We start from the raw sequence: 26650 nt of genomic DNA, 5'->3' as shown, positions 1-26650 counted from the left end.
AGAAAACATAATGCCTATAAATGGGCCATAAAAAGTCATAAACGAAGTATCTAGAAACGTTGAAAGCGTTATCAAATAAATCGTTAAGCTATTTTTTGGTGATACGCATCTCAATTCTTTTAATTTCATCATGATGAATACAATAATTTGTTGCATTGAATGATACCTCCAAAACAGCACCAACGGTTGCGTTACGTTGCAACATTTACTGTACATGTTACGTAGAAAATCGGGAAACCTCTAATAGAGTGCATTCATATATACGACTAGACGACTCAAATATTAATAGTAGATCCGATTGGTCACTATTTCCCTTATTTAGTTTATCAAAAAGCCATGTATATATATGGTATAATATAAGTATATATACAAGATAAGATGACATAAAATGTTCAAATGTACTACTATCTCTATGATCTATTTATATTGCAGATATTGTGAGTAAGACATACAGACTGAAAAATGACGGACAGGTGGATGCCCCTATCGTACTTAAGTGGCATGCACATCGCGTAGAAAGCTACTACAATGTCATAGAGGAAACCGAATTCAAAGTAAAATTATACAACTCTGACAGAATAAATCGATAACGACTTCACTCACATAAAAGGTACAATGTGGAAAGACAACCGAGTGAACACAAAAGGCGAAACATCACTACATTTAGCAGCCAAAAATAAAAACCCTGACGGTAAGGTTTCCATTGAAAACTTATTAACAAATGGAATAGACATCAACGCTCGTAATAAGTGGGGTCAAACACCACTTCATTATGCTGCCATAGCTGGTTGTTTACAAAATATTGAGACCTTGACAAAGTCACCTGGTATTGATATTAATAGCAGAGATATAAACGGATACAATGCCCTTCAAAGTCTCATTGCTTCAAATGATGGTGAAAGTCCCAGTTTTACTGACAATGACAGACTCGTTTTTAGAAAGTCTTTGCAAGCTCTCGTCAACGCTGGAATTGATGTGAACAACCAGACTGTGTTTGGAGATAGTATCCTACATCTCATTGCATTGAGGCAGGATAACCCGTCGTTATTAAAGTTTTTTATTTCAAATTTTCCAGACATTAATTTAGATTTAATAAACAAAAAGAATGAGAACTTTTTTCATGTATATGTTGCTGAGGAACGCTTGAAATTTATTGTGGAATTTTTTGAATGGATTGCAGAAAAGTACTCAGGATCTAGGTTGAAGGCTTTGGTATGCAGTAGAGACATCCGTGGGAAAACTCCATGGACTTTAATGATCGGCAATACAGGTGTATCTTCAAATTTTCAAAAAAATTCTTCATTATGCCGTTTCGCCATATATTAATGATAACCTTGGGAACACAGTTTTGCATCAAACTGGTGGTATTTTATATGGACGATCGCACTCAGAGTTTCTGGAATATATGCTCAAAGGTGGTGCTGACTTAAACGCACAAAATATGTATGGGGAACCTGTTTTATCAATGACGTTAGATGAGGAGGTTTTTGAGATTTTCGAACAGTTCAATCCAGATTTTAAAGTTAAAGATAAATGGGGTAGAAGTACGTTGAGTTCTATCATGAAATATAGACCTGATCCTGATTTCCTTAAAGCTTTGATGGAAACAGGGAATGTAAATGTTAACACTAGAGATATATACGACTCTACACCCCTGCACTTTGCAGCGTATAACAATTTTAAGGAACAAATAGAGCTATTGTTGAAATATGGTGCAGATATAAATGCTTGCGATAATCTCCAAGAAAGACCTCTGGACACAGCGAAAAGACACAAAAGTTTCAGTTGCATTGCCTTATTAAAAGCGGCCGACATAATAGAACAAAAACATACCATTATATACACTCGAATAACAAAGCTGGGAGATAGTACATTCGAAGAGATTATTTGTGGACTTCCAGAGGCGATAATATCGTCATGTATCAAATCACGACAAGATATTCAGTCACTGCTACAATTACCTTTGAATTTAAAAGACTTCATGAACTATCTTCATGAATCATATCATACAACAAGTCCGAACTACTGCTCTGAAGTAGATTCTGTTACATCTGATGTTAACAATCTTGTCACGTCGCTTTGCAAGCAAATTCAAAAATACGATTCTAGATTTAAAACGTCAGTTTTTCCATCTGGAAGCATGGCTGAAGGAACAAAAATTGGCCGTCCAGATGAATTTGACTTTATTTTATGTCTTGATAAGTTAAATGATATCACTGACATTGTTATGGCAGACAATTCTATAAAGAAAGGATTCGCGTCCCTGAAATTTAAAGATATACCAGCTGTTGACGATTACTTGCCGTTTACTGATGCTGATGGTTTTTTCTTGCCAATTCTATTTTTGAGGTTATTCTTTGAATATTTGAAAAGAGCACTGAATGAACCTCATTTGTGGAGAGAAGGAAATTTATACTTTTATGTTGAAAATAAAGTAGGGACAATATTCGCCAAACCAGTGTTTACTTTTGATGTATATTGGTTCGGTTCTGTGTACAAACAATTAAAAATAAGTATAGATCTTGTTCCGGCAGTTTACAAAACAGGATGGTGGCCAGTAAATATTGATGCTGATAAAATACCTCTCATCAATTCAGATATCAAAACAGCTGGTTGTTTTCTAACTCTGCAAACCAAAGTACTCCAAATTTCTGTAAACAACTCTCACTGTATAAGCCGAACATGTAACACTGAAGACAATGACGAAGAGCGTACAAAGAAGAGAATGTTACGTATTTCAGCTGCTCCTGCAGAGATTTGCCTTATGAAGTCATTGCCAAATAAATTTCGACAAGCTTATGTCCTTGCAAAAGTTTTGAAAAACGTATGTCCTGAAATTGATGTTGAAACCAAACAATACGGTCTGGAGAAAATCGACATGGAATATGTAAGACCACGTCGCACAAAACCATCTGAACTGCTTAAAAGCTATATGTTAAAAAATAGCGTGTTTTATGTACTGGACGAACTAAAAATGGAAAACCAATTAGAAGATGAACTTGACGTATCTCAGATAACTATAAAGATGTACAATTTTCTCCTTCGATTTGTTGATGGTGGGAAAATGCACATGCGTCCGTACTTTCTGTCAAGTGATATCAATGTCTTTGAGAAATCAAAGGAGTTTTCCTTAAACAAAACATTCATTTTTCATTTACAAAGAGAATTTAGTTTGAAGCTCGTGCTCGGCATACTAAATTCTAAATTTCCGAAAGAATGTTTAGCTGCTAAAATATTTAAATTGAGCAATTAAATCACTAGCATTTTTGATTAGTTATGTTTTAAAAAAAGAAAGCAATCAAGGGACTTCTTTTGATAATATGTCCTCACAATGCCATCCACGCACGCCAAGTCAACAAATTAAACCTGTTTATACATATATTGGTAGTGGAAAAGTTATCAAGACATTCATAAAGAACTGGACATTTATATTATATTATATTGTATATTGGTTGATTGAAATAAACTTCCTGGGCGGAATCTTCACGGGTGTCATTCGGTTTAACGAGAGACATGATCGTGAAAGAATATCTAACGGCGGTCAAGTATTGAGAGACGATCGTGAAAGTTCTAGTAACGGATCGTGAAAGACATTTAATCGAGAAAACATATGAAAGGTCAAAACATATTCTAATTTAATTAATTACACAGACAAATTTACGTCAAAATAAAACTGTCTGTCAAAATGGTTCAACATTATGATCAGTATGTGAGAATATCCAGTTTGAAAAGTACCTAGTTATTACAAAACAACAAAAGGCAGATTGCTTCTCGACATTTCAATGACATAAAAAATGTAAACAAACATCATTTTTTCACAAATTCGACTAGAAAAACTACTTTAATACGAATAAGGACATTCTATTTGAATTAATCAAATGGTTCTCATAGTTATTTTGTATAAACATAATCTGATACTTGGTAAATAAAGAACTATTTACACAAAAATAGATTTTTCGGATCGTGATAGATCACGTACCGCATTTTTGAAGATCGTGAAAAGGATCGTGAAAGATCTGATGCTACGAAGACGTTCAAATTATTCTTCAATTATATCATAATTAATATTTGTTATTGGTATTGAGAAAAGCTATATAGGTCAACATCCTCAATAGGTTTAAGCTTTTCAAAGTATTAATATTTTCAGAAAATGAAATGTAAAATAGTTGGATGATTGTAGGATGAAGCTTTGTATTGTCATGTGAAGTACTCACTTATCACGAGTTATAGGATACCCACATTTTGTATATTGGATCCTATAAACTACATGTCCGTCAGACAGGATTCACCTGACCCCGAATTTGCCTTATTTCGTGGATGAAGATTCATTTTTGTGGTCAAGTCCGTATCGCGGATTCGTTAAGCTTTAGGATAACTGTCTGTTGTTATGATTGTGAGGTGTACATTTTCGACTTCTGCAAGGTTTCAAATAACATCGAACTCATTATTATACATCATTCGGCAATGCTCCTTTTATGTTGTCTAGCCTTTTGAATATGCTATAGCGCCATGGTATTTCGTGTATGGTGTACATGTCTTTCTGCATGTTTCATATATGACCATGATGACGTCAATTGTATTTTATATATTGAATGATAGTAAGATGTCTATGTCTGGATGTCGGTCAGGGTTCATATACTTTTGACCTTATGTTTCGAATTAATTGGCCAAGCATAACTTTTACATTTGTCAGTTTCTAAGGCACTGTAAGGATCGGAACACATTTATTTGGTCTACGGGATATTTGTAGAGATCTGTATGTCAGGGTTCATCTGACCTTGCACTCTTTTTATGAACCATTGACAATCATGATTTAAAAAAATGAAGATGTGGTATGATTGCCAAAGAGACAACTATCCACAAGAGACCAACATGACACAGACATTAACAACTATAGATCACCGTACGGCCTTCAACAATGAGCAAAGCCCATACCGCATAGTCAGCTATAAAAGGCCCCGATATGATAATTTATACTGCACACGTTCTATTTGAGCAGTCAAAATGCGTTGAACGTATATTTCTATGTCATATACAGTCACTGACCTGATATCACGTTTCCTCATGAATATTTAAATAGAAATTGTCGAAATTATATTTATTTATTCATACGACCTCTACAACCTGTTCTTGCTTCCAATGTAAACAACGATGCGTTTAACGACTCAAACTTGTTTCTTTTACAATTTTTGGAAAAAACATATTCCACGTATTAATATTTTTTGTTTGCAACCTATAAAAAAAAAAGTAAAAACACAAAAATACTGAACTCCGAGGAAAATTCAAAAAATCATTATGTTTTATGTTTATTGTTGATATTTTAGTCTATAAACAAACGAATTCGTTCACCATTGATTGCGGTTTTCAACAGGTAATGATGTACATTTCATCATGTTGCATATTTCTCCGGCTGTGTGATATGAGGCCTTTTTAAAGGGGGATTTCCCCCAATATCTAAATAAAATAAATAACATTAACACACTAAACAACAATTGAAAATGGTTTTCTTAGATTGCAGTATAAAGACAATAATAGTCTCGCATTTCCCCGTTTCTAAGCCTCATCCTTATATCGTTGATATGTCAAGTCAATGCACTATTATTGTCTATGTAAAACAATTCAAACGAGAAAACTAACGGCCCTATTTGTATAAAAAAATGAACGAAAAACAAATATGTAACACATAAACAAACGACAACCACTGAATTACAGGCTCCTGACTTTGGACAGGCACATACATAAATAATGTGGCGGGGTTAGACATGTTAGCGGGATCCCAACCCTTCCCCTAACCTGAGACAGTGGTATAACAGTACAACATAAGAACGAACTATAAAAATCAATTGAAAAGGCTTAACTCATCAGATGGACAAAAATACATTAAGTGCATTTAGCGCATTTGACACTTCTAGTAAAACCCTTGATATTATAGACGTTTCAAAAATTAAGTAAAGCAGACGAGACATTACAGCATATGCGCTCTGGTATTATATAGTTAAATCAATCCACATCTGCGTTGTATATACAGAACTTAAGAAAGTACTGTTGCACAAAATGTTGGTTATCGTTCAATCTCAAATTACTCAGGAAAGATGCTGTTTTGCTGTAATTTTTTGTTTGATGGATATCATTTTGCTTTAAACGTTGCATATCCATATTATTGGCTAAATAGTGTCGGTCTGTCTGAATTGCACTTGACCGATTCTCAGAGCTGAATCTTTCAAACTTATTTAGAGACGTTTTTAGTTGTTGTTTTTTAACTTTCGAGGTAAAGTGTTGAATAAAAAAAAATAGCTTTAATGTTCATCCTTATCAAAGTAGTTACAGGCTTCAACCAGTTGCAGGTTTATCAAATGGTAAAAGAAATACTGATTTCTGATTACTATTAATAAGTCGGGTCACGCATTATCTTTCACGATCAAAATAATGTGTTGCCTGATCTTTCACGATCAAGTTTGATGGATATTCAACAAATTCAAGGTTTTCATATACAAATTAATACTTTTAAGAGAAGAACATACCTTAATTTTACTGTACTATCAGATACACCAAAGATTAAATTTCAAATATATCACGATAAACTGAAATATGACCATAGGTACAAAAAGCGTGTTATTTGTAATTAATTTCATAGACATGCATTGCGCCTTTTGTGTTTTTTCATAAAGTACTGTATATTTTCTCTATCTTATTTCATAGTTATTTTGAGGAAGTTAAACCATTTTGACAGACATATTTTTTTGTAAGGATTTGTTCCGCGTTCTGAAAATAAAGCGATTTTTTCAAAGATTCTGACATAGAAATTTCATTAAATATCTTTCACGATCCGTTACCAGAGCTTTCACGATCGTCTCTCAATACTTGACCGCCGTTAGATATTCTTTCACGACCATTCCTCTCGTTAAACCGAATGATACCCGTGATCGTAGTTATCAGAGGTAGAGATTAATCATAGGAAGATGTATCAACGTTTGATACACATAAACGATGCAATGAGCTATATGTTATTCGCCATTCCAGAGTCTACTGCATTCAAGGATACAGTATATTTTCAAAAGCGTACACAAACACGTTGGGATAAGCTTCCAACGTCCATAAACATTTATCTAACCCTTGATGTGATCTCTATAGTTTAAGTTTACTGTTGAGTTTAAATTTGCGAAAAGAATAAAAATAATATATTTTAACTGCGACTGTCATTTTTTTGTATATAAAATCAAGTTAGTTATTTGTATTATTTTAATTCTATTGTTGATCAAAATTGCTCTTATGTTAAACTTGTACAGGAAAAACCGGGATATTTGTACTAGATGATCATGATGATCAGATTTCTCTTTTTCTACTAATTTATTTTTGCTTTCACTAAAATTGTGGGAATATGTTTTTTGGCTCTTAATTATTCGATTTTTTTTATTATGTGAAAGTTTCCTTTTTCTGTTTTTTAGGTCTTTCCACTTTTCCGTGGAAAGACCTATTGGATTTCTTCTGATTATTATTATTATTAGGTCTTTCCACTTTTCTGTGGAAAGACCTATTGTTTTTCTGCTGATTATTTTTTTTTTTTTTTTTTTTTTCCGCCTAATTTTGTTCTTGCGATAAACATTTGTTTCGCAATATGTCGCTTTGATATTTGGTATATGATATCGAACAGTTTATGCGCTTTTGAAATTTACCCTGCGTAACCGAATACTTTTCTTTGTAGGAGTTATCTCCCCAAACACTGTTTTCCTTGTGCTCACAACTCCTTTGCAACCGTAAAAGATAACGACAAATTTATTTTACAAAATTGCTCGTTACATCCTTTGCATGATTTGTCCTATTTTGACCGAAGCAATATGACCGCTCCATATGAGAGTTATTTCCCCTTATGCATCTGATATAAGTGATATGCATTTCTATCTTATAAACCATAAGTGATAGAGACCTATGATCTTTTGATTTGAGGTCCTTGGTCCAAAAAAATGAAAATTAGGTCAAGGTCAAAGGTCAAGGTCATATTCTAATATTTGAATTTGGCTTATTTTCACTTATATCCAAAGACCGTATAAGATATCAACAAATTATTTTTACTAAATTGTTCGTTGCGACATGTCGTAACACATAAATTTTTATTGCAAGGGCACGTTGAACGTAAAAGGGAGTTTTCTCCCCTCTTGTATTTAAAAATACGCGTTTGGTGATATAAGTCATTAACCAAATATAATTAAGACCTATGGTCTTTTGATTTGAGGTCCTTAGTTCATGACCTTGAAATTGATCTCAAGGTCATAGCTTAATTTGACGTTCTAGATTTTGACCTTTGCTTTTATTTTATATGTATACATGATAAAGCTATGAAACTTTTGGAAAAAGGTATCAAACCATTTAACCTTGAAAGAAACAACCGGAAGTGACCTTTTGTAAACCGGAAGTAGCTATTTTTTGTACTTTTTTAATATAAAAGTATATAGAACCAGATATTTTTGGAATCAGTGTCAAGTAAATATTCAAATATAATCGTAAGTAACATTTTTCAAACCGGAAGTAACAAATTATCTCCCTTATTTAAAAAAAATGTATGGAAACCAAATATTTTTGGAATCAGCGTACTAGAAGCTATCATTTGACGATTGAAATGACATTTTAAACTTAGTTTCACAACTTTCATATCAAAATACATTGTTTTGATGGAAAGACCTTCAATTGTTCTCTGAACAATTGGTTTTTAATTATTATTTTTTTTCTTCCGCCAACTTTTTTTTTCTTCGCAGTTTTTTTGTTTCGCAAGATGTCGCTTAGACATATGGTTCATGATATCAAACAGTTATTACGCTTTTGTAACTGACACCGCGTTACCAAAATCTTTTCAATGTAAGAGTTATCTCCCCGAACACTGATTTTCTTGTGATCGCTTAATATTCGCAACCGTATAGGAAACAGACAAATTTATTTTACCAAATTGCTCGATATATCCTCCTCAGGATGATTTGATTTGTTTTGACCAAAGCTATCCGAAGACTCCATATGAGAGTTATTTCCCCTTTTATATTTGATATAAGTGATATGCATTTTTAACTGGAAAACCATAAGTGTTAGAGGCCTAGGGTCTTTTGTTTTGAGGTCCTTGGTCCAAAAAAATGAAAATGAGGTCAAGGTCAAAGGTCAAGGTCATGATTAAAATTTTGATTTTGGCTTGTGATCTCTTATTTTCAGAAATCATATAAGATATTGACAAAATATTTTCATAAAATTGTTAGTTACGACATGTAGTAACACATAAATTTTAGTCGAAAGGGTACGTAGACATTTGACGCGAGTTTTTCTCCTTTTTATATCTAATATCATACGTATGGTAATATAACTCATGAACAATATAAAGTAGAGGACTAGAGTCTTTTGATTTGTGGTCCTTGGTTTATGACCTTGAAATTGAGCTCAAGGTCATATGCTAATTAAACGTTCTAGATTTTGACCTTTGCTTTTACCTCATATGTACACATGAGAAAGCCATGGGACTGTTTGCATTAAGTTGTAAGCAATGTGACCTTAAAATACACAACCGGAAGTGACCTTTTGTAAACCGGAAGTAGCTATTTTTTGCACTAAATCAATGTAAAAGTATATAGAACCATATATTTTTGGAATCAGTGTCAAGTAAACTGTCAAACAATACCGGAAGTAAACTTTTTAAACCGGAAGTAAAATATTATCTCCCTTTTCTATTTTTTTTTATAGAAACCATATTTTTTTGGAATAAGCGTTCAATAAGCTGTCATTTGACGCTAAAATTGTAAAAAGGTCTTAACTGGTGGAAAGACCATCAATGGTTCTCTGAACGATTGGTTTTTAATTTTATTTTGTTTTTTTATTGGCGGAGTATCAGGATTAATCGATCTATTGAAAGCTAGGACTAAAGGAAAGTATAGGGGGACTTTTCAATGTCATTGTAAATTAAATGTAATTATTTTGTTGGGTTTCTGTCTCATTATTTAACATTATACTCATAACAATTCATTATCTACCAAACTTCTATAAATAAAGGACGTTCTCGCGATACTCGGATACAATTTGTAATTTATAACTGAACATATGTTATCAGTAAAGTGTTTGTTTACATATTGTTACTAAATTTAGTTTTGACACGTCAGGTAAAATTCAATATGAAGATGCTCAAAGTCACAGGCGACACACACACACAGTAGTAAGTGATACAAGGCTTTTATTCAATAATTAAAAACATCCTTTTTCATAATACTTCCCCTAACGGAATTGAGTCATAAATTCTGCATGTGAAATGAGTATATGTATTTTTATTCAACAAGTTTAAGCTTTTTAAAAAAGCTTGCCTGACGTTGTGAATAAATCATTATTAAATCATTTATATCTTTAAAAGCTTGTCGCAATTGCTTTTCAAAAAAATATTTTCAAATCAGATCAAGACCTATACTGTGGTGTCAAAGACGCCATTTTTATTCCTCCAAGAATCATCTATTATTTACGGGAATCATCGTGTTGTTTACTTCAAGAAATAGCTATAAGATTCATCAGGTTATTGTGATTTGATGAGTACATATATTGGCTTTTTACACTTATCTCCTGTGCAGATTCCGCGAGATAAACATGTTTGAATTTTCTCCTATGTATTTAAATTTGTTTTTCCTCTCTAATAGGTCATTGTAGAATCAATTTTAATGACGATTTTGAATAAGGAAAAACATGTTTATAACAGAACTTGGATGATTTTGTCTATTCCTGGTATCAGGAGTTTCTGATTTTGTATTTCCAACCTTTCTGTAACCAGAGCACTTTTATACACAAATTGAGTTATAATGTTAATTTTTCCAGCGCATGTGTCAACAAGAGCTATGTAATATAGAAAGAAAAGTCGTCTTGAATTAGTTTTTTTTCTATACATTTATTTAGCGTTCGTGGGCTGAATATGGTGGGAGGTATTAAAAGAAACGAAAACATAGTCTGAATGAAATTTCGCAAAAAAAAAGATTCTAGTAATACCAATAGTTCCGACCCACACAATCAGTGTAATTCATTAAACTTTAGGCTACCGTGACTATTATAACTGCTGAGATGTCCTTTTTAAATTTTAATAAACAAAAGTTACTGAACTTATCTTAAACATTATTAAAGAAGAAAACTAAATCTTTTGACCTATTTATTGTAGAGATATGACATATTATTTTTGGGGGCCTCGGTGGCCGAGTGGTCTAAGTAGTTACTACTGTAATCACTAGCCAGTCAAGACTGAGGTTGTGAGTTCGAACCCCGCTCGTGCACTCGACTCCAATCTTAATTGACTAGGTTTGTCAGTTTTCCTATCGAAGGTCGGTGGTTTTCTCCGGGCACTCCGGCTTCCTCCACCAATAAAAAAAACTGGCCGCCACGAAATAGCCTAAATGTGTTGCTTAAAAGTGCCGTTAAAACACCAAAAATCAAAATTATATTATTTTAAAGAGCTGTCATGTCGTATTGTACTAGTATTTTAGGACTATATATCGTGGCCAAAGGCATACGTATGTTGGAAACTGTAAACAAATTCCCCTCGTTCTAATGTCACAGTGAATATTTGTCAGCTTTGATCCGTCCCTGAAATATAGCTGATATTAAGACAGATATTTTCAAATTTTGATAAGAACACAGCTTGCAAATTTTAATAACGAGTGCAGACTGTTAAACCATATCAGAATTTTTTCTTGTACTCTATAAAATGGAATCGCCACTGTGGTATCTAGGTCCTATGCATTAACATCTTTGTCAGCTGTCCCTGAAATAATGCGAATAACAAAACAGACCTATTCAAACCTTGATAAAAACACAGTGTCTGTTTGACTTGCAGCAGGTTTTCAGCAACCAAATTGTAATTATGAGTGCAGACTATAAAACCATATCAGAATAATTAAACCCTTTCGTGTACTTATAAAATGTAATCGCTACGTTGGTCTCGTGGTAGTGTGCTCGTATTTTATGAGGGAGTTTGTTGGTTTAATCCCCATGCAGTCCTATCAAACTATGCAACAAATGAAAACAAATAGTGTTTGCTGCTTCTCAACTAATCACGCATTACAGAGTAATATTAAGGATGTACTAAAGTGAGGTTTTGGAATAAGTGGCAAATGTTCGGACTTCGTGTTTTTCCATACGATACAAGGTAAAATATTTTGCCCCATAACACCTATTTATCTCTTAACATAACAGCTGATAAAAGGTCATTTGACAAGATTTAAGCAGATGCTTGATTTTCTTTCTTTTGATTTGAGACCCAAATAATAAATGTAATACCGATGCAAATATAAGGTAAAAGTCCGATTCAGCCTTTCCCGCCATATATTATAAATCAAATATCTCGAAAAGGAGCTCCATGACCTATCAATATTTGTAGCTTATCTGACCCTTAACTACTACTCTTCCAGCTTAAATTATCAACTTTGAATTCTTGATTTAATTAATTTTACCTTAGATCACCTAAGTACATTCTTAAGGACTTGGTATCGGCATAATGGTGTAGGATATGAGTCATGGTCTCTTGTTTGTTTTTTATTCATTTGGTAAAAACTTCGACCAAACGTTTAGAATTTGTGACATAGAAATTAGGCGATAACTGTATTGTATTTTTAGCTCCAACGGAAACAATTGGTGATTTGATGGTCGCAAATTAAGCTTACTGGCGATGCGTTAGACAGTAAACGGGTAATGGCGACCACCAAATCACCAACTGAACATCGAAGCCTGAAATACAATATTGCTATCTCCATTCTAATGAAACTGACAGAAAACAACGTCAAATCATACATTTGAAATATGTCATACGTCGTCTGCGCTTGCGCGCATATTTCATAGCATCATTTGTGAATTGATGACATGAAAATTGATCACGCTATCTAATCAAAATGAACGTTACAAACGATGTTGCATTAAAATGCAAATTTGAATCTAAAATAAACCCACTCTCAACACTGAATTCAAGACGACCTAATTATATATATACTGACTCAGACTTCTGTGACTGTATCTTACATTAATTTGTCAGATCCTTTACTATAGATAATTGAGCTGATCTGTAACAATAACATCTCCATGCTTTATATATCATGTACTGTAGTGCGACGCTAGATTAAAACTGACGAGGAAAGGTAACACACGGCCACCGAAAGCTTGATTATTGTGAAGCCCAGGTGGTCGTGTGTTCTAGCGGGACAGCTACAGTGCAGGCAATTTGGTGTCACGATATCTCAGTAGCATGGGTTCGATTCCCGGTGAGGGAAGAACAAAAAATTTGCGAAAGCAAATTTGCAAATATAACATTGTTGGGTTGATGTTTAGACGAGTTGTATATACATAATGTACACAGAAATGTATCCCCATCATTGCTGGTGATCCGATGGATAAATTTGTTAATTGTAGAGTTGTCACTGACTCAGACGTACTTATAAATATAATTATTTTCTGTGACTGTATCTTATATTAATTTGTCGTATCCTTTACTATAGATAATTGAGCTGATCTGTAACAATAACATCTCCATGCCTTATATTTCATGTACTGTAGTTCGACGCTAGATTAAAACTGACGAGGAAAGGTAACACACGGCCACCAAAAACTTTATATTGTGAAGCCCAGGTGGTCGTGTGGTCTAGCGGGACGGCTACAGTGCAGGCGATTTGGTGTCACGATATATCAATAGCATGGGTTCGAATCCCGGTGAGGGAAGAACGAAAATTTTGCGAAAGCAAATTTACAGATCTAACATTGTTGGGTTGATGTTTAGACGAATTGTATATATATATTGTTGGGTTGATGTTTAGACGAATTGTATATATATATATATGTCCTGATATTGATGTTGAAACAAAACAATACAAGCTGGAGCAAATGGACATGGAATATACAAGACCACGTCGCACAAAACCAACAAAACTGCTTAAAAGCTATATGTTAAAAAATAGCATATTTTATATGCTGGACGAACTGAAAATAAAGAACCAATTAGAAGATGAATTTGACATTTTTGGGATAATTATAAAGATGTACCGTTTTCTTCTCCGATATGTTGATGGTCGAGAAATGCGTATGCGTCCGTACTTTCTTTCAAGTGACATCAATGTCTTTGAGAAATCAAAGGAGTTCTCCTATGAAAAAACATTTATTTTTCATTTGCAAAGAGAGTTCAGTATAAAGCTTGTTTTAGGTATTCTGAATGCTCAATTTCCGAGGGAATGTTTGGCTGCTAAAAATTTTAAATGAAGCAAATAAAATCCCTTACAGTCTTTGTTATTTTTTTTATCAAACACAACATCATGCTCATTGCATTCCAATCACTTCTTCCTTACAATGACACCCAAGTACGCCTAAGTCAACATTTAAACCTGTTGATATTGTTAGCAAAAAAACTATAAAGACACTCCATAAAGCACCGGACATCTGCACATATTAGTTGATTGAAAATAAACTTTCTGCACGGACACCTAGTTATCAGATAGAATTATCAACTAACGGTATATACACATATATGATTCAATGAGCTTTATGTTATTCGCCATTTCAGAATAAATCCATCCTAGGATAAAGTATATTTTTTAAAGCGTACTAAAAATCATCGTGATTTGCTAACATTGCCCATAAACATCTATCTAACCCTTGATGTGATCTCATATTTCATTTTTGCAGATACTACATCGACAATTTATGCGCTTAGGAACGTAAACGGTACGGATTTTGTTTTGCACTAGATGTACATTTAGACAATTAATGTCACCAATGATGCTAGCGATCAAAATATTTGAAAATCTTTAACTTATTATAAGTATTTGTTGGGGTGCTGATCAAACCAAAGGACATAAAATATGACAACATCAGAAAAATATAAACAATGTATCTTTGTTTCCATTGTGTATTATTGATCAATTTGGTAAATAATCGGAATGAAAGGCATGCAAGTTCAAAATCTTACACCATAAGGATAAATCAAATTAAAAATCTTACATGATCCAAAGATTAAACATTATACAGTTCAACCTGTCAATTCCGACAAAATACGGGGCCAGAGAATTGGGTCGGATTGTACAAGGTGTCGAAAAACTCAGGTTCACTTTGAACAAGACAAGTATGCACAACAATATCAGTGATAAATAACTTTGTGGGTTTTTTTTTGCTCTAGTACAATTCTACTGTTGAGTTTTAATTTGCGAAATGAATGTAAGAATACATTTCACCTGCTACTGTCATTTTTTTTTTAATGAAATTAAGTTATTTGTATTATTTTAAATTCTTTTGTTGATCAAAATTGCTCTAATGTTAAACTTGTAAAGGAAAAAACAGGATATTTGTACTAGTTTATCAGATGTCTCTTTTTCTTGTAATTAATTTTTGCTTTCATAAAATTTTGGGAATATGTTCTTTTGCTCTGAATTGATTTTTTTTATTATGTGAAAGTTTCGTTTTTCTATTTTTCAACTTTGTTTTTTTTTTTTTGGCGGAGGATGACGATTAATCATGCTAACTGATCTATTGAAAACAAGGACTGGTATGTATATTCCTGTTATACCCCAGATACAAGTCTGCATAATACTGTAAAGGAACTTCTGCAGACTGAATTATGATTTTTAAGGTTCATCTAGACACTTTGAAAAAATTGGCTGTGTTTACACCATAAAGTAAAGACAAAACTGCGTAACTTGAACAGTTTAAAGCCTGGCAGGCCCTAGATAGATACAAGTTATATTAATTTTGTGTTTTTAAAGGATAAAACTTTTGTGGATTTAGCTAAACATTTTCTTCCCTTGCCTCAGGTGGTGTAAAAATAAACAAAGACTGGGTAAATCTTTGAGATTGTCTCTCTCAGCATGCTCATGTAATGATTGTATTGTAACATATTGATTTAAATGGACAATAGAGGGACAATATAAATCTACTCACAACAAAGGTGATTCAAATAGTGTAAATGAGTGGACTGTATCAAAGAAAACTCAGGGATTTGTTTCTTTCACCATCTTCTCAATCTGTGGCAAGGAAAGAAAATTTTCAAATCCGAAAAGTGTTTTTACTTTAGGGCATAAATTGGATGTAACATTAATTTATCTAGGTGTTGCCAGGCTTTAAAATTTTTCAAATTAAACAGTTGTGTCTGTACTCAGAGAAAATTTCATGGTGTAAACACAGCCAATTCTGTTAAAGTGTATCGATGAACCTTAACAAATAGAGTTTACTTCTCCAATGTTCTCAATGTTATTGTAAATTGGATGTAATTATTTTGTTGGGTTTCTGTCTCACTATTAAAAATAATGCTTTTAACAATTCATTATATACCAATCTTTTATAAATAAAGGACAATCTCACGATACAATTTGTAATTTATAACTGAACATGTTATCAGTGAAGTGTTTGTTTACATATTGTTACTATATTTAGTTATATGACACGTCAGGTTAACTCCAATATGGGAGATGCTCAAAGACACAGGCGACACACACAGTAGTAAGTACTTGTAAGTGAAACACGGCTTTATTAAATAATTAAAAACATTCTTTTCATAATGCTTATTAACTGTTGCTTCTTCAAACGGAATTGATTCATTAATTCGGCATGTGATGTGAGTATATGACTTTTTAATCAAATAGTAGCTTTCAAAAAAGCTTGCCTGACGGAGTAAATAAACCATCGTTAAATCATTTATATTTTCAAAACAATTGTCGCGATTGCTTTACACAATTTGTTCCTACCAAATCGTGACCTATACTGTAGGGTAAAGCCATCAGAGTCATCTATAAGTTATTTACATCGTGTTGTTTACCTCAGGCTATAAATTTGTCAGATTTGATGAGTACTCATATTGGTTTTTTTACTTATCTCCTGTGTAAATTTCGAGAGATAAACATGTTTTGATGTTTCTTATATGTGTTTCAATTTGTTTTTCATCTCTTATGGGTCATAATATGACCATTCTTTATAATGGTTTTGAATACAAAAAGAATGTTTATAATATAATTCGAATGATTATGTGTACTTCTGATATCAGAAGTTGCTGTTTTATAGCACAATTGTTAATTGTTGACATCAAAATTGACCACGCTATCAATCAAACTGAACGTTACAAACGATGTTGCATTAGAATGCAAATTTAAATCTAAAAACACACAAATATCTGAATGCAAGACGACCAAAATAGTTATCATGGATCAACTTCATTACATATCTGCTAATTTATTGACCAAACACATATATGTTAGAATACGTTCACATTTTATATATATATGGTACGATATAATTTGAAAAATAACAGACATTAAAAAACATTTTTTGTATTATTATCTTCAAGCACGTTTTGTTTTGCAGATATTGTGATAAAGACATTCTGCCTGTCAAAGACTTTTCAATCGATTTCAAGTTATGAAGCCAGTTACTAGCATGCAATATGGGGGACAGATAAATGAGAAGGAAGTTAATCATTACTGTTGGCTTTTAATCTACAGAAAATAATACACTTTTGTGTAGTTTCTTAACTGAGAAATGGCAACAAGCAGAAAATTGATCAAATACAACGTAGTTAACACAAAAGGTGAAACACCTCTACATTTAGCAGCCAAAAATAAAAACCACGACGGGAAAGTTAACATTTCGAATTTATTGACAAAGGGTGAAGACATCAACGCCCGTAATAAGTGGGGCCAAACGCCACTCCAATATGCTGCAATATCTGGTTGTTTACAAAATATTGAGATATTGACAAAGTGTTCTGGTATTGAAATCAATAGCAGAGATATAAACGGATACAACGCCCTACAGAGTCTCATTGCTTCGAATGATGGGGAAAGTAGCAATTCAGATGACAATTTGGCAGCAATGAATTTACTCTCATCCGATAACGCTGACATATCCGAATTGCCACTTCGTACTAAACGAACATTTAGTATTCAACTAAGAAAGTCTTTGCAAGCTCTCATCAATGCCGGAATCGATGTTAACAATCAGACTACATTCGGAAACGGTATCCTACATCTCATTGCTACGAGGGAAGAAAACACGCCGTTATTGAAGTTTTTTATTGCGAATTTTCCTGACACAAATTTAAATTTGATTAACAAAAAGAATGAAAACTTTTTGCATGTTTATGTTACCCATGAACTTGTAGAAGAGGTTATGGAATTGTTTGAATTCATTGCAAAATCTGATCACTCTAGTTTAAGGGCATTGTTATCCAGTGGAGATGTTTTGGGAAGAACGCCATGGAAGTTAATGATTGGCGCAGGAGACTATACAACTGCTGAAAATCTGAAAACAATCCTTAGCTATGGTGTGTCTCTTGAAGTCAATGATACACTTGGAAATACAGTATTGCATCAAATTTGTGGTGTTTCACATGGAGAGGCGTATGGAGATGTATTAGAATATCTCCTGGAAATTGGTGCCAACATAAACGCACAAAACATGTACGGAGAATCAGTTTTATCCTTGACGTTAAGTGAGCACATTTTTAATATTTTTTGTAAGTTCAATGCAGATTTAGAAATTAATGATAGATGGGGTCGAAGTGCTTTGATGTCTATCATGAAATATAGACCTCTACCAGATTTATTCAGAACCTTCCTGATAAAGGGGACAGTAAATGTAAATTCCAGTGACATATATGGATCTACACCTTTACATTTTGCAGCGTACCACAATTATGAGGAACAAATAGAGATGTTGTTAAAATATGGTGCAGATATAAATGCTCGCGATAATCTCCAAGAAAGACCTCTGGACACAGCACAGAGACATAATAGTTTTCGATGCATTGCGCTATTAAAAGCAGCAGACAGAACGGCAATAGAACACATCATGACATTCATTCGAAAAACAATGCTTAGAGACAAGACGTTTGAAGAAATTCTTCATGGACTACCGGAGACGATAATATCGTCTTGTATGAAATCAACACAAGATATTCAGACACTGTTACAACTACCATTGAATTTAAAAGACTTCATGAACTACCTTCTTGAGTCGTTTTATACCAGAAGTCCCAAATATTTCCTTGAAGTAGAATCTGTTACATTCGATGTTAACAATCTTGTCACGTTGCTTTGTAAGCAAATTCAAAAATACGATTCCAGATTTGAAATGTCAGTTTTTCCATCTGGAAGCATGGCTGAAGGAACAAAAATTGGCCGTCCAGATGAATTTGATTTTATTTTATGTCTAGATAAGTTAAATGATATAACTGACATTGTAATGACAGACAATCTTTTGAAATCTGGATTTGCTTCTCTGAAATTTAAATCTACACAAGTTCTTGAAGAGTATCTACCATTTACTGATGCTGATGGCTATTTCTTGCCTATTTTATTTCTGAGATTATTCTACGATTATTTGCAAAGAGCACTGAATGAATCTAATCTATGGAAGGAGGGAAATTTGTACTATAATGTTGAAAATAAGATGGGGAAAATTTTCGCTAAACCCGTGTTTACTTTTGATGTATATTGGCTGGGTTCTGTTTATAAGCAACTGAGAATCAGTATAGATCTTGTTCCTGCAGTTTACAAAAGAGGATGGTGGCCAATCAATACTGATGTTGACAAAATACCTCTTGTTAGTCCATGCATTAAAGCAGCCGGATGTTTCCTGACGCTGCAAACAAAAGCCCGCCAAAATTATATTCACGAAAGCGGCTGTATCAGCCGAACATGTAATACTGAAGACAATGACGTAGATTTAGCAAAGAAGAGAATGTTGCGGATTTCAGCCGCTCCTGCAGAGATTTGCCTTATGAAGTCAATTCCAAATAATTTTCGACAAGCTTATGTCCTTGCAAAAATTTTGAAAAGCGTATGTCCTGAAATTGATGTTGAAACAAAACAATACAAGCTGGAGGAAGTAAGCCTAGAATATGAAAAACCACGTCGCACATGCCCATCTAATTTAATTAAAAGCTATATGTTAAAAAATAGCGTGTTTTATGTACTGGACAAACTGAAAATGATAAACCAATCAGTAGACGAACTTGACGTATCTGAGATAACTATAAAGATGTACAATTTTCTCCTTCGATGTCTTGATGGTGGAAAAATGCAGTTGCGTCCGTACTTCCTGTCAAGTGACATCAATGTCTTCGAGAAATCTAAGGAGTTATCCTTAAACAAAACATTTATTTTTCATTTGCAAAGAGAATTTAGCATAAAGCTTGTTTTAGGAATTCTGAATGAAAAATTTACAAGGGAATGTTTAGCTGCTAAAATGTTTAAACACAACAAATAAAATCACTAGAAATCTTTATTATCCATGGTATCCAAACTTGCTGCTAGTGTTCAAATGTGTTCTTGTGATAAATTGTTTTACGAAGACATCCGCGTACACACATGTTAAAACTTTTCCCTTTTGTTAGCGGAAACGTTACCAAGACACTCCATAAAGCACATAACATCTACAGCTACTATGGATTGAATGTAAATTGTCTGCGACGACACTTTTATATCAGTTTGAAAGGTTCGGAATGGTAAATTATGCAGATGTTTTAAAACATATACAAACGTTTGATACAATTATACAATGCTATAAGTTATGATTGTATTCATTTTTTCAGAAACTCATGTCTTCTAGAAACATTGTAATTGGCAAAAGATTCCTAGAAAATTTATTTCAACTAACGATATTACTTCATTTCTTAATTTAGACGTAGAAGGAAGCTAAGTGAATTACATATTTTAGTTCTTAAGAAAATTAACACTGTCAATTTTGCTGCACCATATGTGCATTTTAAAAATAAATGTATTTTCAGTGATTCTTAAGGTCAAAATATTTTACAATCCTTTATTAATTATTCGCTTAAGTGCTGATCAAACCAAAAAGAGTCAAAATGATGATTCTCTGTCGAGTAGAAAAAAAATACAATTACAACCATTGGGGTTTTTTTCACGCTGTTAACTTAGTGTATATTGATGAAGTCAGTAAATAATCGGACTGAATCGACTTTCAGTAGGGAATTGAGAAAGCAAAACGTACATATATGTCTTTAAAATTTAAAATGCCAACTTTCAATGAACAATGTACATGGTAAAAAATCTCGCCTGCGTTACTGACCATTGATTTAATGTTGAAAGTTTTAAAGACAATGATTTAATTGCAAGTATCACATAGACTTGATATCTCGAAAGATCAATAAGTTTGAGGTCAAGGTCCACTCATCCTGTCAGACAGACATGTGCACGTTTCAACTATTCCACAAAACAAACTTGACCTATTGATTATGGTATTTGAAAAAAAATGACTGAAACACAAAAAACTTAAAATCAAACAATAAAACATGAAAACATGAAAATGAGGTCAAATTATACATGTTAAACAGAGATGTATACACAAAAAGCATTCCATACACCAAATGGGATGTTTAGAGTAGAAGAGCATAATTTCTCTGTTTGTATTGGCTTTAGAATAGCTTAATAACTGTAAGAACTGTAAGATGTTTGTAATGAGATATATTACATTACAATTACATGTAATGCCAAAATTGGGACATTAAAAATCATGTCTTACTTGCGGGAATATAATGCATTACATTATAAGTTAGCATTATCCATGCCTGATTTTAACCCCGACTCCCTACTAACCTAATATGGAAGATACACGGTCTCGACGAGGTTGCTTAAAACCACTCATATTCCTAAACATGTATAGGAGGTACATGTAAGATAAAGGCCATAACAGACTTTTCTGGTTTGTAGAAAATCTAACAGCAACCTGTATTTAAACCGCACATGCTTCAACTACTTCAATTACTGTAAACCAACTTATTTTCGCGTATACTTTATTTCGCGTATACTTTATTTCGCGTTTAGCCCTTTCTAATCCACTTCGCGGCGATTAAATTTCGCGATTATCTAATTGACCTGAGGTAGTTAGATAAGAAAAGGTTCAAGTTATACATATTCGCGACTATTTAAATTCGCGGTATTTGTCTCCTCGCGAAAGTCGCGAAATTAAATCGCTCGCGAAAATTAGTTGGTTTTCAGTAATCGACCGATCAGAGGAGAATGTAATAACTGGAAAAATGAAACAAAAACATGAACCATACCTAGATGTAGCCAAATAGTTGATGGTTGTTGCTTGTGAAACTATGATATATTCAGCAGTTCGGAAAAAGACAATTTCCACTTTTTACATTATTAAGAAACAACAGTATATGATACTGTTCTGAGAAATCGAGCTGAGAACTGAAAACACTGGTTACATTAATAAATTAAATTTGAAAACGAAGGGGCCTTTTATCGCAATGATAGCGGAATTGTTAGTACAAATCACATTACATTTTGATAAACCTACCTCTTAAAGGGGTGGTTTAACGGAGTGTTAGTCCCTTATTAATATATACCTGGCTTGGGTTTAACAATTTTGTATTTGATGCCCAATTAAAGGTAAATCTATACAGTGTTTTATTAGCATGGACTAGTCATTGGTGGTAAAATTTCACAATGTTCTTCTAGAGATGTTAAAAAAAGTCAAAAATAAGAAAGTATTTAAAAACAAAGTACTAGACAGAACTCTTGTTCTTCAATTCTCTTTGAAGATATGTTTTTAAACCATGTAAGCGGCTGCATTTTAAAAATGTGTGATTTGGGAACAGTTGTTTTGTTAGTTTAAAGTAAAACTCGTCTAGGCAGGAGTCACATGGTGTTTTTCCATAGATATATGCTTTATATCTTGTTCAAGTTTGAGCAACTTTATACAATTACAATACAGTAGATTTAACACTATTGGCACGCAGTACATAAAGTTTGGTATTCTTTATATGCTTATCTAATTAAGATTAACTTTTACAACGAGGTCAATAAATACGTTATTGTGAAAAAAAGAGAGGAAAAATACCAAAGGAGTATAAAACTCAGCAGTAAAAAAACCTAATAATGCCATGGCAAAAAAAATTAAAAAATCGATATAGTTGTTAACATTGTTATTATACAGAAGTAAACTAAGGTGTCGATTAATTCACTCAAAACAAGAATTGAAAAGGTAAGTAGCTATGAATTTCCGTTTAAAAACATTAAACATTTGATAGTCAGTGCAAACAATAAAAACAATGAAGACTAATAAAATTGAAAATGAAAATGGGGAATGTGTCAAAGAGACAACAACCCGACCATAGAAAAAACAACAGCAGAAGGTCACCAATAGGTCTTCAATGTAGCGAGAAATTCCCGCACCCGGAGGCGTCCTTCAGCTGGCCCCTAAACAAATATATACTAGTTCAGTGATAATGAACGCCGTACTAATTTCCAAATTGTACACAAGAAACTAAAATTAAAATAATACAAGATTAACAAAGGCCAGAGGTTCCTGACTTGGGACAGGCGCAAAAATGCGGCGGGAATAAACATGTTTATGAGATCTCAACCCTCCCCCTATACCTCTTGCCAATGTAGAAAAGTAAATGCATAACAACACGCACATTTAAAATACACTTCAAGAGAAGTCCGAGTCTGATGTCAGAAGATGTAACCAAAGAAAATAAACAAAATGACAATAATACATAAATAACAACAGACTACTAGCAGTTAACTGACATGCCAGCTCCAGACTTCAATTAAACTGATTGGAAGATTATGATTTCATCATATGAATATCAGGCACAATCCTTCCCGTTAGGGGTTTAGTAGCATACCATCATAACATATATAAGAAGAACATAACCCGTGTCATGCCAACAATAGGTTTTTGAATAAATCTGTTTAGTTCCGATACAAAGACCCTATAAGTGAATCAATATTAACGCCAAATTATGCAATCTTTAATGACCTGACAACAGTATCGTAACTATATCCCTTCTTCATAAGTCTATTTAAAGGTTTTGTTAGTTTCTGAGGTGAATACTGACATTTTTGTGCTTTATAAAGAATATTTCCATAAAAAATTGGATGTGAAATACCTGAACGTATCAGATGTCTGCATGTTGAGCTATATTTACGAATGATGTCATTGTTAGTATTAGCTTTATTTAAAGTAAGTTCAACAGGATAAATTTCTTTAGTATACACACTGAGGTCGTCATTATTGAGAGCCAAAATATCATCCAAATATCTAAAAGTATTATTAAATTTGTTTATGAGATGTTGTTACGATGGGTCTTTGCTGATTTTTGTCATAAATTGTAACTCATAGCCATACAAAAACAGGTCCGCAATAAGTGGTGCACAGTTAGTCCTCATTGGAATTCCGACAACCTGGCGATATACGGAATCTCCAAAGCGAACAAAAATGTTATCTAGTAAAAATTAGGGCATGTATAGTATCAAAGCACGTCCAATTGACATAGTTTTTTTGTTTATTGCTACTAAAAAATGACCTAAAAGAGTTTGAACATATATATTCACATTCTGACTTTTTAAATGCCCATTTAATTAGGTGGGTGAATTTTTTCTTAATGAGAATGTGAGGCAATGTGGTATACAGGGTAGAAAAATCAAAACTTCGAACAGATTCAAAATCACCAATATAAGCATGCAATTTATCAAGTACTTCCAACGAGTTCTTGACACTCCAAAAGTAATTAATTCCACTATTTTCGAAGGCCTTATTTGAACAATTTTGTATCAGGTTTTTGATTGTACCCAGTGTACTGGTAAGAAGAATAGACAATTTAGTAGTGGAACAATGGCTTGAAGACGAAATAAATCTATATGTGTATGGTGTTTTGTGTAGCTTCGGAAGCCGATACATAGTAGGGACTTTCATTGTATTTGGTTCTGCTTGTAAAGCGGTGGCTAAAAGTTTATGTTTGTTACAGATGTCGTTTTCTGAAAATGGAGTCAGTTGGAATGTTTGTGAATTGGTAATTTCTTTTTTCAGAACCTCAATGTAAAATTTACGTCAAACAATAATAATATTATTAGCAGCTTTATCGGCCGGGACAAAAACAAATTCCTTGGCTAGTTCTTTTAGTTTATGTTTAATACGAGAAATAGGTTTATTGTGGTTATTGTTTATAATAAAATGTTCTTTAAAATGTTGAATACGTATATCAACTATGTTCATTACTGAATTAAAAAAGAGTCCAAAGATTTTTTGTCAGCTTTTTCCCGTTTTATCCATTTCAAACAGTAAGTACGGAACGAGTAGTGGATGATATTACGACACTCGTTCCAACTAATAACTGACGGGGGACGATATTTAGGTCCTTTACTGAGGAATGATTTTAACTCTCGGTCTTGAACGATGTTAAGATCTCCTGTTATAACATGGGAAATGGGTCCATAAATGTATGCGGAATTACTACAATTACATGAAGTAGGTGTATTTTCACTGATATTAACATCTTTACGCAATTGGTTATATTGAAACACAAATTTCCGGGTAGATTTCTTATAAATATAACAAATAAGAGGGAGCTCAGTATTGTCAAAATATCCAGGAATTTGTTCTTTAACAGAATGGTCGTTAAATATACCGGCAATATTTACAAAATCAAAACCTTTATTGACATACTTTATTTTAATAAAATGTTTTTTATGATCTTCAGGGCGATCAATTTTTGGAAATAGTTTAGAATAACAATATGCAATAATAATTTGAACTATTTCATACTTAGGACTGTTATATGAAATTGTATTGCAATTCTCCAAAATTTTATTTAACCTATTAACCGGTAATGAACAGAGCTTTGTTAACAGATAATGTCTGCCGTTGTTTTTTGAAATAGAAATTAAGTCCGAAATATTGGTATGATTGGTACGACATTTTCTTTGATTGCGATTTTTTCTATTACCGTGAGAACGGTTTTTACGAACAGGTTTAGAAACTATATCCAAAATGTTAACGGAATCGGTTCTTGATATATTACCAATTCCCATGATATTATCATTAAGACCGAGAGGGTAGACTGTCTGTAATTTCTTAATCCAATTTAATTCAATTATTTTCCGTGATCGTACAAACTTTGAATGAGATTCACCAGGCTGCTTATCTACTACTTCTAAAGGTTGAACTGCTAAACATTTAATAGGATGATTGTGCTTGAGGTGTTGATAAATGATACTTTTGAATGTATTGGGTCTTTTAAAACGATACAGATGTTCTTGAGTGCGTTTAGATAAATATCGTCCAGTTTCACCTACGTACTGAATACCACATCCCGGTTTGTTTCATGTGAGTAAATAAATAATACTGTTTGTTTTTCAAGTTATATCAGTTTCAAAATTTAAAGAAAATGCACGACCATTAAACGTGGACCTTCCCGTATTTTTGGTGGAAAAACGGGGACATGTAAGTCATTTTTTTGGCATGACACTTATCGATAGAAGGGTAACCACGATTTTTATTGTTAAAAATGTTAGCGATGGTAGTATTTTTAGATAACCGATTTTGAAGATTGAGACGTGTAGATACCCTTTGAACGAGTTTAGTATTTAATATTTTTCCATTTCGAAGCTTCACATTTGTTTATTGTTTGTGAACTATATTATAGAGGAGCAAAGACTGGCGTCCAGAATATGAACCAGCATACAATAAATTAAGTTATGCAAAAATGATAAATCTGTTCGGCTGCATTTCTTTCTAACCAAAATTTTGTAAACGTTGTGTGGCATTTGTTGTTGTTTGCTAAACGCTACGAAAGTAGAAACAAATACAACGTTACGAAAGTAGAGACAAATACAAATACAACGTTTAATAAGTCTTTACTGACCCTGTTTGA

The 26650-nt window shown here is 33.1% G+C and overlaps 3 protein-coding genes across 4 annotated transcripts; all 3 read left to right on the top strand.

Annotated features, from left to right (window-relative positions):
• The first annotated feature begins 615 nt into the window (after positions 1-615).
• LOC139504281 (putative ankyrin repeat protein RF_0580) lies at positions 616-1326 on the top strand. The gene has a single exon (XM_071294346.1). The coding sequence runs from the start codon at positions 616-618 to the stop codon at positions 1324-1326; it is 711 nt and encodes a 236-aa protein (XP_071150447.1).
• Positions 1327-1405: 79 nt separating this feature from the next.
• On the top strand, positions 1406-3253 carry LOC139504278 (uncharacterized). The gene has a single exon (XM_071294345.1). The coding sequence runs from the start codon at positions 1406-1408 to the stop codon at positions 3251-3253; it is 1848 nt and encodes a 615-aa protein (XP_071150446.1).
• A 12198-nt stretch (positions 3254-15451) lies between these two features.
• Positions 15452-20750, top strand: LOC139503138 (uncharacterized). Of its 2 annotated transcripts, none has more exons than XM_071292868.1 (3): positions 15452-15514; positions 16399-16474; positions 17323-20750. In XM_071292868.1, the coding sequence occupies exon 3, from the start codon at positions 17497-17499 to the stop codon at positions 20224-20226; it is 2730 nt and encodes a 909-aa protein (XP_071148969.1). In that variant the 5' UTR covers positions 15452-15514; positions 16399-16474; positions 17323-17496; the 3' UTR covers positions 20227-20750. The 2 variants fall into 2 exon arrangements, with proteins under 2 accessions (XP_071148969.1, XP_071148970.1); XM_071292869.1 differs by having other exon boundaries at positions 15458-15514; positions 16399-16464.
• Positions 20751-26650: the final 5900 nt, after the last annotated feature.

This window comes from Mytilus edulis, chromosome 14 (genome assembly GCF_963676685.1).
Source record: "Mytilus edulis chromosome 14, xbMytEdul2.2, whole genome shotgun sequence".
Taxonomy (NCBI): Eukaryota; Metazoa; Mollusca; class Bivalvia; order Mytilida; family Mytilidae; genus Mytilus; species Mytilus edulis.
This window is presented reverse-complemented; position numbering and strand designations above follow the sequence as displayed.

Bases quoted from the DNA above. Each gene is read 5' to 3' on its own strand.
- LOC139504281 (XM_071294346.1), top strand. From the start codon at position 616: ATGTGGAAAGACAACCGAGTGAACACAAAAGGCGAAACATCACTACAT.
- LOC139504278 (XM_071294345.1), top strand. From the start codon at position 1,406: ATGCTCAAAGGTGGTGCTGACTTAAACGCACAAAATATGTATGGGGAA.
- LOC139503138 (XM_071292868.1), top strand. From the start codon at position 17,497: ATGGCAACAAGCAGAAAATTGATCAAATACAACGTAGTTAACACAAAA.